This window comes from Dromiciops gliroides, chromosome 5 (genome assembly GCF_019393635.1).
Source record: "Dromiciops gliroides isolate mDroGli1 chromosome 5, mDroGli1.pri, whole genome shotgun sequence".
Classification (NCBI taxonomy): domain Eukaryota; kingdom Metazoa; phylum Chordata; class Mammalia; order Microbiotheria; family Microbiotheriidae; genus Dromiciops; species Dromiciops gliroides.
Window position 1 is genome coordinate 254,880,224 of NC_057865.1, and position 15,338 is coordinate 254,895,561.

General features: G+C 37.0%; 1 protein-coding gene across 1 annotated transcript in view; it reads left to right on the top strand.

Moving 5' to 3' along the window:
• The window catches only part of PTPRQ (protein tyrosine phosphatase receptor type Q), a 287,252-nt gene that overhangs the window by 152,808 nt on the left and 119,106 nt on the right, over window positions 1–15,338 (top strand). The window contains 1 exon segment of the mRNA XM_043967695.1: window positions 8,362–8,685. Coding sequence (XP_043823630.1) covers window positions 8,362–8,685 — 324 coding nt within the window.

The window sequence follows — 15,338 nt, forward strand, 5'->3', positions numbered from 1 at the left end:
ATAGTCTCTTACTTCCCATTAGATTGTAAGCCCCTTGAGGATAGTGATTGTGGGGTGACTTGGAAAGAGTATTGGAATCAAGATGGAATAAGACCAATGGCTATCAGGATGCCCTCCTCTCAATCACACCCCCTACACACACACACACACGCACTTAGGTTAGGCTATGTGTCCCCAAAATGCAATAAACCCAGAACTTGATTGGCCTCAGGATGGGACAAGACTCAAACTGCACTTCCCTTGGATATTTTCTAATGGCTTTTGGCTGTGTCAAAAAGTCTTCCTGATCACCCTGGGGCATAAAAGGTCCACCTACATGGATAATAATTACTATAACAGCTTGCATTTATATAGTGCTTTTAGGATTGCAGAGCACTTACAAATATTATATCATCTGATCCTCACAAGAACCCTGAACATTAGGTATTATAATCTCTGTTTTACAGATGAGGAAACTGAGGCAAGTTAAGTGATTTGCCCAAATTCACACAGCTAGTGTCTGAGTCTGGCCTTTGACTTAGGTCTTCCTGATGACAGGTCTAGCATTTTATCCACTGTACCACCTCATTGCCTCTTCAGAGTGGGTAGATCTCCTAAAACCACTTAAATGACCACATCCTTCCATGTTGACCATATTTTGATATAGAAAGGAAGGGGTCCACATCTATATATTCTTGCTATATTTAAAGGGACTTTCTCAAACCATTGGGTTTTTTTGCATCCCTGTTCCTTAAATTCCATAGTTTGAATTGTCATACAATTTGGACGAATGAAGTAAACCTCCTTTTGTTAACTACTCAGTGACCTACATGTTCCTCATTTTGTCCCAACATTGAACCTGAATTAACAGGGTGTGGGCACCAGGGCCATCCCAGAGGAAGAAGATAAGTGATCTGAGTATAAGCTTTGTCACTTATTACTTTTGTAACAGTTTGTTAATCACTCCAACTCCCTGAGCCTCAATTTCCCTATTTGAAAAATGGTACTTACAATACCTAATTCACTAGAAACATTTCTTAGTCCATGACTGCCAGGCTAAATCCTCATTGGCTTTATGACTCTGGCAACTCCTCCATCCCTACAGCCTCTTCTTCCTGTTGTTTTCAAGTTCTTCCCCTAGAACCTCCATTGGAGTAAGCACCAAAGCCAGCCAAGCTCACTTCAAATCATACTCATGACTGAGCCCATGAATCCCTGGATTTCTTCCCCATCCACGATTGCCTTCCTCTTCTCCTCCAAGCCTTTTTCATCTTCCTTTCATGTGTTGTCTTCCTGCAGCCACATGTAAGCTCCTGCAGGACTGAAGCAATCTTTTAAGTTAGTTTGTATCTGAATTCCCAGGGATTGCTACTGTGACTGACACACAGCAAGTACATGACAAATGCTATATGTATATATGATCTATTATCTATCTTTTGAATCTAGGTAAGTATTTATCTTTCTATCTCTGCATCTATGAATACTTATGTATATATATATATATATATATACCCAGCATATTGTGTGTGTATATATATATATATATATATATATAATTTTTTAAAAATTGTTTGGGGGGGACAGGATGATGAGGGTTAAGTGACTTACCGAGGGTCACACAGCTAGTAAGTGTCAAGTATCTGAATCTGGATTTGAACTCAGGTCCTCCTGAATCCAAGGCCAGTGCTTTATCCATTGTGCCACCTACCTGCCCCCAATAATGGCTATTAAAATAATCCATATACGGGGGCAGCTAGGTGGCACAGTGGATAAAGCACTGGCTCTGGATTCAGGAGGATCTGAGTTCAAATCCGCCCTCAGTCACTTGACACTTACTAGGTGTGTGACCCTGGGCAAGTCACTTAACCCTCATTGCTCCACCAAAAAAAAAAATAACCATTGTTTCATTTAATTCTCCCAATGAGGCAGTTATATATGTGTATACATACACACATACATATACACACACACACATCCACCTAACTGCCTCATTGGGAGAATTAAATGAAATAATGGTTGTTAAAACAATTCATCACCATAAAGTACTGTATAACTATATTTTCAATTCAATAAAAGTTTCTAGTATAGTAGATAGAATGCCAGTCTTGGATTCAGGAAAGCGAAAGTTCAAATCCTATGTCAGAAACATTAGCTGTGTGACCACAGGAAATGCATGCTGGGCTTGAAACAACTCTGTAAGACTTTTCTATCCACAGAGTCAGGATCTGGACAGAGTACTGTGCAAGATTTAAACGGGGTAAATCTAATAGGGATAAATGTGTCTAACATAGGTTTGAAGACCGACTTCACAGGTATTAGATGAGGAAAATATCATTAAATATCAATTATGGTTAATAATTAATTTTGTGTGAAAATATCTGGAAAGATTAATGAACTGCAAGCTCAATGGGAGTCAACAGTTTGATATAAGAACTAAAAAGACAAATCTTATCTTGTTCTCCACAAAGAGAGACTGCACGTCTAGTAATAATGATAGGCAGCATTTAAATTGCATTTTGAGATTTGTAAAGCACTTTACAAATATTTCTCTTTTTCACCCCTCACAACAACCCTGGGAGGTGGGTGCTATATCATCTCCTTTTTGCAGATGAGGACACTGAGGCAGATAGAAGCTAAATTACTTGCCCAGGGCACACAGTTACTAAATGTGTGAGGCTGAATTCCAACTCAGGTCTTGCTAACTCCTGTGCCAGTGCTCCATCCACTGTGCCACTCTGTTGCCTAAGATGACAGCACTGTTGTATTTTGCTCTAGTCAGGCCATTTGATTATATTTGGAGTATAGTGATCAGTCTGGGCTCCATAGTTGACTAAGTAGAGAATATCTAAAGGAAAATTACTCAAATGATGATCATCTGTTCTTGTGAATATACATGGTATGAATATACCTCTGATATTCTGAAGGTATGGAGAGCTCTTTACACTACAATGGTGGAGTGAACAAGGCAGTGAAGCACCTAGTAGGATACAGCCACTCCACAAACTTGCATACATCATGCTTTGTTTGCCTATGAGAAAGTGAAAATTAATCCTTCAAGTAGCACAAGTTAAACTGTGAATGTAGATTGACTGTATGTGCAAGATTCTTTGTTAGGTGGATGCTGGGAAACACAAATGCAAAATGATAGCTTCTCCGCTGAAAGAGAATCTAGCAGGGGAAATACAAAATATTGAAATTGTTATAACATTATGTTTAATAACAATATTATTATGAGGACCATTATAACCACCTTTGTAATCCCTACAGAATTTAGCAATGAATAATAGATGAATGGGTATAGTCACCATTTATTATCAAGTTTTTCTAATGACTAAATCCTGGAGTTGTCTTAATATTAATTTATTTGAGGAGGAAAATTTGCGAGGGAGTACTTACATACAGGATCAACTATTATCTACATAGCCATTCAGCTTTATGTTCTGAAGTCTTTATGTGGTTTGTATGCTTTTTAAAATTCCTTCCAGACATTCAGGAGTTCAAGGGAAGACAGAGATAGGGATTTATATGAAGCCAGATCTCATCTAACTCAGGTTTATTGTAAGCTCTTAAAAATACTAAACTTAAAGAAGAAAAAAATTGATTGAGATCATCTTTTTTCTTTCTCCATAATTGCTACTATTGAATAAAAGAATAATATCTAACACTCATATAGAACTTTAAGGTTTGCAATGTTACATATAAAAGACTGTGTTGAATAGTGAATAGTGAGCTTTGGCCCCCCAAAGACTTGAGTCTACATTCTGCTTCTGATGCAGATAGTGCTGTGGGACCCTGCACAAATCATATAACCTGTCAGTGTTCTAGGTAACTCTTTAAGGCTCAAAGTTATAGACTGATTATTGATTTGAACTCATATGAGGAGTTTCTAGAACAGTAATGCTCTGTAAATCACAGGTAGAGAAAGAAAAATTATGAAGAAAGTATCTGCATAAATATATGAAAATATTGACTGAAATTGCAGTAATCATTGACAGCTATAAACCTAATCAGGGCTACACTAACATAATTAGCTGCTGTACTAAATATGTTCTATTATTATTATTTTATAAATATTACCCCTATTATTTTAATCTGTCTCATCATTAACTAATAACATATATATTGCGATACATGTGTACCATTAATCAATGTTATTTGTCTTTCATTTCTGGAGAAGACCATGACATTGGGGTGATGTCATGACTTGCACTGATATGGATTTAAGTGAGGTAGCTCAGTGCAAGGTCACCAACCTCATTGTCTCCTCCAGAACCATCTGGGTCCAGTGGAAAGATATATGTCAGGACATATATCTTGAGATATAGAGATATAGAGAGGGCCCTGAATGTTTAAGGCAGTTGGGGTTAAATGACTTGCCCAGGGTCACACAGCTAGTAAGTGTCTGAGGTGAGATTTAAAACCAGGTCCTCTCAAGTTCAGGGCATTACTTAACTGCCCTATTAATCAGTGTAGAGTTTGATAGAAGATGTCTTGGTGACATTTCTGTTAAAGAGACTTTCTAAACTCCTTTTTTGGTTTTGTTTTGTTTTGGGTTTTGCATCTCAGTTTCTTATGTTTCATAGTTTGAGTTAACATACAACTTGGATGAACAATTTCATTTATTGTTTGATTTTCTTTACTTTGTTTTTCCCATGAACCCAGAGTTTTATGGTAAAGATGCACATGTGCAGAAATTGTGCCTATTCAGGGAAAGACTTCTCATGTATTTTGGATATATAGGGAGTCTATAAAATGTCCATACCCTTGGATGCAGAGACCAAAGGCAGCAATAAGGTTCTCTACTGTGTAATTTAAGATTCTAAATGTGGATTCTAATCTGTTCCCCCAGTTTGGGGGAAACTGACTAAAAATCACTGATAAAACGAGTTTAGGTTTTTAAGGGTTTATTGGAAAATAGAAAGAAAAAGATTGAGAATAGAATTCTAACAGCCTGGCATTCCTATCTTTCCTCAAATTTCCTGTGAAGTCCTCTGCCGCCACCACCATCAAGTCAGGAAGCCAAAAAAGCCCCAGCGCTCTCTGCACAGGCTCCCTTTCCTCCTTCCTGTCTCCTCCCAGACCATAGGAGGCTCCTCAAGTTGATTGGCTGGTAGCCTTGATAGACAGCACCCATGAGCAAACGTCATTTCCTGACGCCAAGGAAAAGCCACAATGCCTCTGAGGCATTTTCCTCATGGTGGAGCTTTCCCACAGCAAGTCTCCAGTAGGTGGCATCATTCCAATCATTACACTACAATACAAAATATCTCTAGGGGCAGTTTTCATAGTAGGAAATAATTAGGGGGCAGGGAGAGAAGACTCATTCAAATGGAGGATGGTTAAACAATACATAAGTGTAATGAAATATTATTGTACATGAATATAATAGAATATTGCTGTGCCCTAAGTAATGCTGAATATGAAGAATACAAAGAAGTACAGGGAGACTTATATTAGAGTGAAGTAATCAGAACCAGGAGAATAATATACATGATGTGCAACAATGTAAAAGAAAATAGCAATCAAAAACAAAAACTCACAAAACTAAGCTTGGTCCCAAAGAAGAGATTTTTAAAATATGTCCTCCTTTCTTTTAAAAAGCTTGGAACTTTTGGTAAAAAACATATCATCTGGGGCGGCTAGGTGGTACAGTGGATAAAGCACCGGCCCTGGATTCAGGAGTACCTGAGTTCAAATCCGGCCTCAGACACTTGACACTTATTAGCTGTGTGACCCTGGGCAAGTCACTTAACCCCCACCAAAACAAAACAAATGAAAACAAACAAACAAACAAACAAAAACCCCATATCATCTGCTGAAGTGTATTACGGAAGTTGAAGGGAGGGATCTTCCCCCTTCTCTTGCTTTCTTACTTGCGTAGCAGGCACTTTAGATAGAGAATGGGAGAGAGAGATTTTGAAATAAAGGTGATGTAAAATCAAAAGATTATATTATAATTGATTTTAAAGACAGTCTAACTGACTAGATCTATAACGATGCATAGGTCAGCCCCTGGTTTTTTTTTTTCCAATTTAGAATTTTTCCCCCAAGTTATATGTAAAAACAAATTTTATCATTTGAAGACATTGTGTTCCAAATTCTCTTCCTCCTTCCCTCCCCACTCCCCACTTAAAGATTCAAGCAATTCAATATAAGTTATACATTTGTAGTCACGCAAAACATTTACACGTTAGTCAGGTTGTGAAAGAAAACAGACAAAAAACTTTATAAAAAGAAACAAACAAAATAAAATTATACTTCAATCTGTATTCAGATACCATCAGCTCTTTCTCTAAAGGTGGATTATTATTATTTTTTTTTTGGTGAGGCAGTTGGAGTTAAGTGACTTGCCCAGGGTCACACAGCTAGTAAGTGTCAAGGGTCTGAGGACGAATTTGAACCCACGTCTTCCTGAATCCAGGGCTGGTGCTCTATCCACTGTGGTATCTAGCTGCCCCCAAATGGATTACATTTTTCATAAGTTCTTCAGAGTTGTCTTGCTGAAAATAATTACATTTTTCACAGCAGATTATCTTACAACATTGCTGTTATTTTGTATACAGAACACTTCACTTTGCATCAGCTCATGTATGTATCTCCACAGCTCCTGGTTTTGAAATAAATATCTCTGTTCTATCTGAGAATGTTTGATAAACAAAACCACATGCTTCTGGGATTAGATGAGATGTAAAATTTCCCTATATTCCTAGCAATAACAATGTGCTTGCCTGTCTACATGAGCCTAGCTATAAAAATCTATCTTCAATTGACTTAGTAATCGTCCTCTTGTAGCTTTTTCTTATTTTAAATCAAATTTACTACACTTAAAGAAGGAATATTGTTCCTACAAATATTTGATGAAATTCATAATCTCATTACATTTAAATATAATATATAAGGTATTTTTCAGAAAATGAAAATTTTATGTCTTCATATGTTGCTTGGTAAGATATATTTGATTATGAGTTTTTTGCACCTTTTTGCCAGCAAATAGATCATTTTCAAGTGTTTAAAATTTCAATTCACAGTATCTTAATTTTTTACTCTTTTGCCTGCCAACATCCTGAAGGGTGTCCTGAAAACTCTGCATTTTAAACTTGGTTTTATTAATTTAGTACAATGTAACTCAATGTTGCTGGAAGTAGATGTGATGAATTCCAAGGCTGAGTCATCCTTGGTTCTGTATAAATGAAGAATTCATTTTAGCCTTAGTAGCTAATACTTTCTTTTGGTCTTATTGCTCCTTCTTTTATTTCTTTCACCCAAGAACCTTCTCAACTTAAGAAAAATGATAAATAAGGAGGGCTTAGTCCATTTAAAGTCATATGTAGAAGGAAAATGATAAATGTTGGAGAAAATGTTGGAAAATTGGAGCACCAATTTGGAACTATGCCCAAAGGGCTATGTATAGAGCTGTTTTTTGACCTATTGACCCAGCAGTAACACTATTAGGTCAATATCCCAAAGAGATATTGGGGAAGGACCCACATGCACAAAAAAAATTAAAGCTACTCTATCTGTGGTGGAAAGGAATTGGAAATTGAGGGGATGCCCCTCAATTGGGTAATGACTGAGCAAGTTGTGGTATATGAATGTAATGGAATACTATTGTGCTATAAGAAATGATGAGCAGGCAGATTTCAGAGAAACTTGGAAAGTCTTACACGAACTAAGGCTGAGTGAAGTGAGCAAAACCAGGAGAACATTGCACACAGTAACAGCCACATTGTGCAATGATCAACTTTGATAGATGTAGTTCTCAGCTATACAATGATCCAAGACAATTCCAAAAGACTCATAATGGAAAATGTTCCCCACATTCAGAAAAAAAGAACTATGGAGTTTGAAAGCAAATTGAAGTATACTATTTTCAATTTATTTGTTTTGTTTTGTTTCTTGTGTTTTTCCTTTTGTTATTGATTCTTTTTGACATGACTAATGTGGAAATATTTTTAACATAATTGTACATATATAACCTATACCTGATTTCTTGCTTCTTGGAGAGGTGTCAGGGAAGGGAGGGAGGGAGGAAAATTTGGAACTCACTATCTTACAAAAATAAATGTTGAAAACTCTGTTTACAAGTAATTGGCAAAAATAAAATACTATTAATGAAAAAAATGAAACCACATATAATGCATTATCTCTCATAGATGAAGATGTATATGAATTTTTATCTACTCTACTGAACAGTATGACCATATTGATAAGATCATGGAATGATTGAAGTACCAAATGAAAACCAGGAAATAGTCTCTGAACCTCGGTTTCCTGAGCATGTCATTACATTTTAATATACAACCTTTTGATTTTTTAATGTAACTTAAAAGTTTGGTGACTAAAAACACTTCATAACTTTTTTTTTCCTTTTTCATTTCTTAGTTCCTAGTGCTCCCAGAAATGTTACCTTATCTGATGTCCAATCAACTAGTGTAACTTTGACGTGGGTAACACCGGACGTTATTCTTGGCTATTTTCAAAACTACAAGATTACTATCCAACTAAGGTCTCCACAGTGCAGTGATTGGGATCTTGAGGAATGCATCGAACAAAACCAAAGCCATTACCTGTATGAACCTGACCTTCTTCAGGAGACCATACATGGACTGAAGAAATTCCGATGGTATCGATTCCAGGTAGCTGCTAGTACCAATGCCGGCTATGGCAATACTTCAAATTGGATTTCCACAAAAACTCTCCCTGGTCGTAAGTAAAGGCTTGGGTAATGCCATAGTATTTTCATGTTGGTCTTTATTTTAGATAGCTGTGTAAAGATACTGAGCACATCCTCTGTTTAAAACATAAACGTTAAGGCTTCTGCTGGTGGTACTCTTTTTAAGGGCACTTAAACTCTAAGTAGTTCTGCTTCCTCAAAGTCACAAAGTAAAAAGAAAAAAAAAAAAACTACATACAAAGTTTGACTGAACTACTCTTTTTGTATATCCTCACTGTTCTTGCTCAGCAACATGAGTCATGACCTCTTCTAGCTCTGTAGCCTATGAGAATACTTTTGATCATAACGCATCAATGAGTCATCTGTATTCCTTCTTGAACTAAAACTAGGCAGGAAATATCTGCACACGTTAAAAGGAAAGCCCTTATAGTTCAATCTACATAACCTACTCTTCTCAAGAAATTTTTCTATCTCCATTGCCAACCCTCAAACCCACATGCATATATGTTTATACATGGTATGAACTGGGAAAGGAAGCATGATGATTGTAGTAAAGAGGTTATCAAACTCTTGGATGACAAAACTCCGAAAATGCAGTCAGAACTCAATTAAAATGTAATTGGGAAATGATGAACAAAATAAATAAAGATACAAGACAAAAATAGAAAATGTTAATTTTTGGTTTTCTAAGTCAATATGCAACAGCAGGGATCTGTTTCTATTTGAGTTTGACATGACTGGTATAAAGGGTAAAGTTCTGGAGAGGAACTCAGGAAGACCTAGGTTCAAATTCTACTTCAGACATCTATATATACTCTATGTACTAATGCACATCACTTAGCTGCTCTATTGAAGGGACGTTTATAGAAACCGGGAGTGGGTTGGATTAGGGAAGGAGCCAGGAAAAGGTAGGCATTGTAACAGGGAGAATTGGGTAGGGAGAACCTTCAAGGTGTGAAGGAAGGCCAGGGCAAAGGCATGCAGATGGGAGATGGAGTGTCATGTCAGGAACAGCAAAGTAGGGTGGGTCGTAGAGTGTGTTGAGGGGAGTGATGTATACATAAAAAGACTGGAAATATAGGAAGAACTCGGCTAGTTAAGAGCTTTAATTAATAAAGACTTTTTGTTTGGTTCTGAAGATAATAGGGAGCCACTATGGTTTATTGAGAAGGGGAATGACATGGTCAGACCCATGCTTTAGGAAAATCACGTTGGCTACCATGTGGATGATGGATGCGAGAAGAGGAAGATTTGAGGCAGGGAGACCAATTCAAAGGCAATTGTAATATTCTAGATAAGAGTTCATGAGGACCTTCACTAGAGTTTTGGTTGTTGGATTAAAGAGACAGAGATTATACCAGGGGTTTGGCAACTAAAGGAGGGGGCAGGGAAGGGCAAAGGGAGTGAATAATTGAGAATGCCACAAAGGTTGTAAATCTGGTCAACTGGAAGGATGGGAAGTGCCCTATAAAATGTAGGGACGTTTGGAAAAAGGTATGGTTGTAAGAAAAAAAAAGGTACTTTCTATTTTGCGAATACAAAGTTTGAGATGCCTATAGGGGTATCCAGTTTACAATGCATTGGCAGTTGTTAAAGTAGAGCTGGAGTCCAGGAGGGAGATGAAGGCTGGATATATAGATCTGGGAGTCATCAGCCCAGGAAGGATAATTGATTCCTTAAGAAGGGCAATAGGACAAGGGAACAAGTCATTTGAGAGGAGAGGATAGTGCAAAGTTGTCCTAATTCACCAAGTGATCAAGATAGAGGATGGTCTGAGAAGGCACTGAGGAGTAGGGGAATTGAAGGTCATGGGAAGAATAAAGTTTTAAGAGTACTAAGGAATAAGTGGAGATGTGATGATAAAAATGGTGATCAGACACAGGAATTTTGGAGTTTTTGAAAAAGGAAACTAAATACTTTTAGGTGATGGAAAGGTCAAGGGTATGGCCAGTCCTTTGGATAGCATGGGTACAGCACATGGCCTTTGTGATAACAGCAGAAATATGGAGTTTGGAATAATGTGTTTCTAACATACTGCTTAGGATTGGCATAGACTGTTGACTATATGAGAAAAAATGATTTTTGTATACCTATATTACATGGTTCTTCCCTTCTAATGGTAAAGCCATCACAGCATAAAATTCTAAAATAGTATGTGTATATATATATATATCTTGGTGAGGCAGTTGGGGTCAAGTGACTTGCCTAAGGTCACACAGCTGGTAAATGTTAAGTGTCTGAGGCCAGATTTGAACTCAGGTCCTCCTGACTCCAGAGCTGGTCTTCTATCCATCGTGCCACCTAGCTGCCCCATAAATAATTTTTTACAAAGAATTTGTGTATGAATAACAATAAATTAAAGAGGAAAACTCTATTTGAAGATTTATTGCACAAAGTTAGATACTGAATTTCAATAAAAATAAAAATTACAGGTTATGTGATGCTTTACATACACCATCTCTTTGACCTTCACAACACTATTGCGATATTATTATTGCTATTAGATGCGTTTTATATATGAAAAAACTGAGACTTGGAGATATTAAGTGATTTTCCCAAGATCACACAGTCAATAAGAGGGAAAGCTAGAACGCAAATGTTTGTCATCTGACTCCCTGTGCAGTACACAGGTCCCAGTACTTTCACACTGTCAACTTCTACAATTTCAAACTGGAATAGAAAAATGGAAGCATAGTGAGGTTAGAAATTATTTCCTCTACCCCAAAATTCAGATAAGTGGGCTAAGATGGATTTTTTCCTGCTATCTAGGTAATTATCTTTTTTTTCTTTGGGGGGTATATAGACACACACTCTATATAGATATCATTTATCCTCTATGTCCTCCTCCCCCACCTCCCCAAGAACAAACGATAGAAATTCCCTATGACAAATAACAAAAGCCAGCAGACTTTTTGCAATTTGATTTTTAGGCCTATTTTAATGACTTGGCACCATATATAAAAGCAATTTCTTATGGTGGATGGTGTAACAAAGTAGGATTTGAACAATCTGTCTAGCACATGAAATAGTTATTTGTAATGCCAGGGAACAGCATAGGTCCCAAAAGAGCATGGGTTTAAAATGAGTATAGAAAGAAAGGACAAATCTGATATGTGTCTCCTATGGACCACCAGGACTGGGAGACAGCAAGCAGCAAAACTCCTGGGGCAGCACTTAGGTTGTGAAAACCACAGGATACCATACTCATGAGGAATTTTAACTACCCAAACATCTGTTGAGTGAAAAAAAATTCAACAAAACATTCCTCATCAAAGAAGTTTCTAAGGAATGTGACTTTATGATCTAAAAATGGAGGAAATCTCAAACGAGGGAGAATTCTTCTAAAAATGATTTTATTCAGGGGAAAGAAATATGAAATTCTTGATGAAGTTATGATTCCTGATTAGTCAATGCTTTTATTTTATATGAAAACTGTTATATGCTTTAAGTATGCCAAGATGTATAAGTGGTAGAGGTGAAATTTACCCCTTTTTGAAAAAGATAAAATACAATGAAAGGTCTAGATCAGTAAGTGCAGAATAAGAGACAGGGAGAGAGAATCTCAGAATCAGAGTCCATTGTGTGATGTCAGATCTCCAGAAGAATCTACTTACTCCTCCCTGAACATGGAAATAGTTTTCTCTGGGAACCCTGCTGTACCATGATTAACTTCGTTGAAAACTGTTAAATGACTTCCACATTGGTAAAGCTGGGAGGTCTCATAACTGGGTTCCCATACCTGCTCTTCCATTCCACTACTGGTCACAGTGCTTGTGAAAGGTTAGCAAAAATTCTCCTTATTTTCACATATTGTCATATTTTCCCTTTGTCATTTGAAAAAAAAATGCATCATGGAAAATGTCTATTATAATTTTCTTTTTTCTGAATCTGATGTCATCCAAATAATTGAATGGTGAGTGTCAAAATAAGACTTCTGAGTCCTTTCTTATTCAATGTCAACATTTCTAGCTCTTAAAACTTTCCATAAGCCTATCTATTTTGCTAATTATGTTGTCATCTTTTAAATTAATGATCTGAAAAACCCGGGATAGAGTGTATAATAATGTAATTTGTGCATAATAACTCAAGAATTATTGAGAACACTGGAAGGAATAAATAATAAATATTTCTTAATTTTGTCTTGGTAGCCTGACAAAAATTGGCATGAACAAATAAAGTAAGGTAAAAAATATTGGATAATTGCATAATTATGTAGCATCAAAATTCCCATATGGCCTGGGGACTGAGCAAAGAGGAAGAACAATTTCAAAATCTAGGCCACCATTCAATTATAATTACATTACAGGGAGAGAAGATAAAAAATGCAACATAAAACAATTCCCATTTAGAAAGACTTGGTAAAAGAGCAGATAGAGTGCTAGACTTGGGGTTAGGGAGACCTAAGCTCAAATTCTACCTTTGATACTTTGTAATAGTGTGCCCTCCCAAAAATCAGAGCCTCACTTTTCTCATCTGTAAAATAGGAATAATAATAATAATAATAATAATAATAATAATAATAATAATAATAGCATTTATTTCACAGGGGTATCAGATGAGGTAAAGCATTACTAACTTTCAAGAGGTATAAAAATATGAACTGATAATTATTCATTCATTTAAAAAGTTAATTGGATCATTATTAGAAACCACTAAGCTATTCCCTGAATGGCAGAGAATTAATCCCATTTCTAAAGATATGGGTAAAATCACATCCTGCATGCCTTTTTTACCTACCCACATTTGCCAAAAATTCTTCCTCAATGAAAGAATAAAAACCTTAAACCAGAAGTTCCTTAGTTCAAAAGCATTATAAGCTTGGTCACTAGGTCAGAACAAGGTGTTAACTAACAGGCTTTCAGTTTGGGGGAAAGAACACCCGCAAATTGTAACTCAGTTGCATTACATTTCCTTAGGGTCAGGTGGACCTTCTAACCTCCCAGTCTCATATTTCATCTCTCATGCTTCATTCAAGTTCACTTTGATTCCTCTGGGAGTGTTCTTTTCTTTGGCTCAGATCATAGGATGATAGGTTCATAGATTTCAAGCTGGAAGGGACCCCTTGGAGGTCATCAGGTCTAACCCCCGTGTTTTACAAATGAAGAAACTGAGACACTGAGAGGTTCAATGACCCGTATCGTAAAACATAGCTACTCCATGTTGGAGTCAGGATTTGAACCCAGCTCTCCTGACTTAGTGTTATGAAAAATCTGAAGTTCTCCTCCATGTCATCACCCCATAATCTCTTTTTACCACTGCCTCATCATCACCAAAGCAAAATCCTTCTATAAACAAACTTTACCCTTTCTCCTTTTACTTATTTTCCTTTTTGCGGCTATCAGTGGTGTCAATTTTAACCTTTTTCAGCTATAGAAAAATATTCAGATTGTAAAATGCACAAAGTATCGATTTTTTTTGTCCCTACATCATACTTTAAGATTGATAACCACTGCCGGACCCAACAGGCTGTAGCACTCTTCCCTCTTCTTTCTCCACTCAGGGACAGGCCTGTGACCCCATCACACTGCCTAGGCCAGTTTTAGTACTGGTGGGAGCATGACCATCTAGCAGAAGAGTCAGACTCCTTTTCTCATACCCTTTGGCTCTTTGCAAACCTATCCTAGTACTTCCGAGGAAGATTTTCCAATAGCTTTTGTTTTGGACCATGTTTGCCTCACTACAAGGGGCAGTAAAAGGTACTCAGTGAATAATACAAATCAGGTATAAGACATGTATCTGTTGCTTACACATAAAATAAATGCTAAAAGATATAAAAATTTAATAGAATTTGATTGATTTTTGATTTGATTGAGCATTGATGAGACAAATGGCAACATATAACTATATTGTAAAGACCTGAACAGTCAGTAACATTTCTTTTAACTACTGTTACAATCTGCAAGGAAGTTGAAACATAAATTTTAGAACATGAACCAGATTGTAGGTCAGTGTAAATTGGAGTTAAATGACAATCAACAAGTATTTGTTAAATGACTGCATTGGTATTGTTCATTTAACCTTGACTTTGCATTGTCCAAACAATTCCTGATTTATGTCTTTTGCCAGTCCAGGCAAGGGCTTGGGCTCGTCTTCCTTCTAGGGGGCATTTGTTCTGACGAAGAAACCCCCCTTGGTGCCACCTAACTCCTGCTGAGGACTCAGTGTTGCCAAACATCTCGTCTTATAAGGTGGCATAAGAGCTTGTACACATCCCTATAAGAATTGATACTCATTCTACTAGGATCAGCAAAGAATAAACACAGAAGAGATATAACCAAACCCAAGATCAGACCAGCCTAGGACTTTAGCTGTCATATGCTCATGCCTGCAAGACAAGTTAGGGGAAAGGGAGTACTGCTGTCTTCTTATGCTACTCAAGAAGTAGAATTATATGATGCCACCTGAGGGTTAAAGGAGAAGAACCAAAGACAGTCACTCCTTTTTTGTTAAAGATTTAGTGAGTCATTAGTTCTTCTTGCTCAGTGACTAATAAGATTTTTGTCATATCATCTCCAAGTGCCAAGCCCTTTCAATGTACATGTGGTCAATGAGGAACAAAGAGGGGAACTATACACATACTGTGGTCAAACCTCAGTTACACTACCTACAGATGGTCTGAAGCTCCCATCCTCCCCAGGAGAGCCATTTTTTTTGTATGAGCATTAGATACACCAAGGATCTTTCC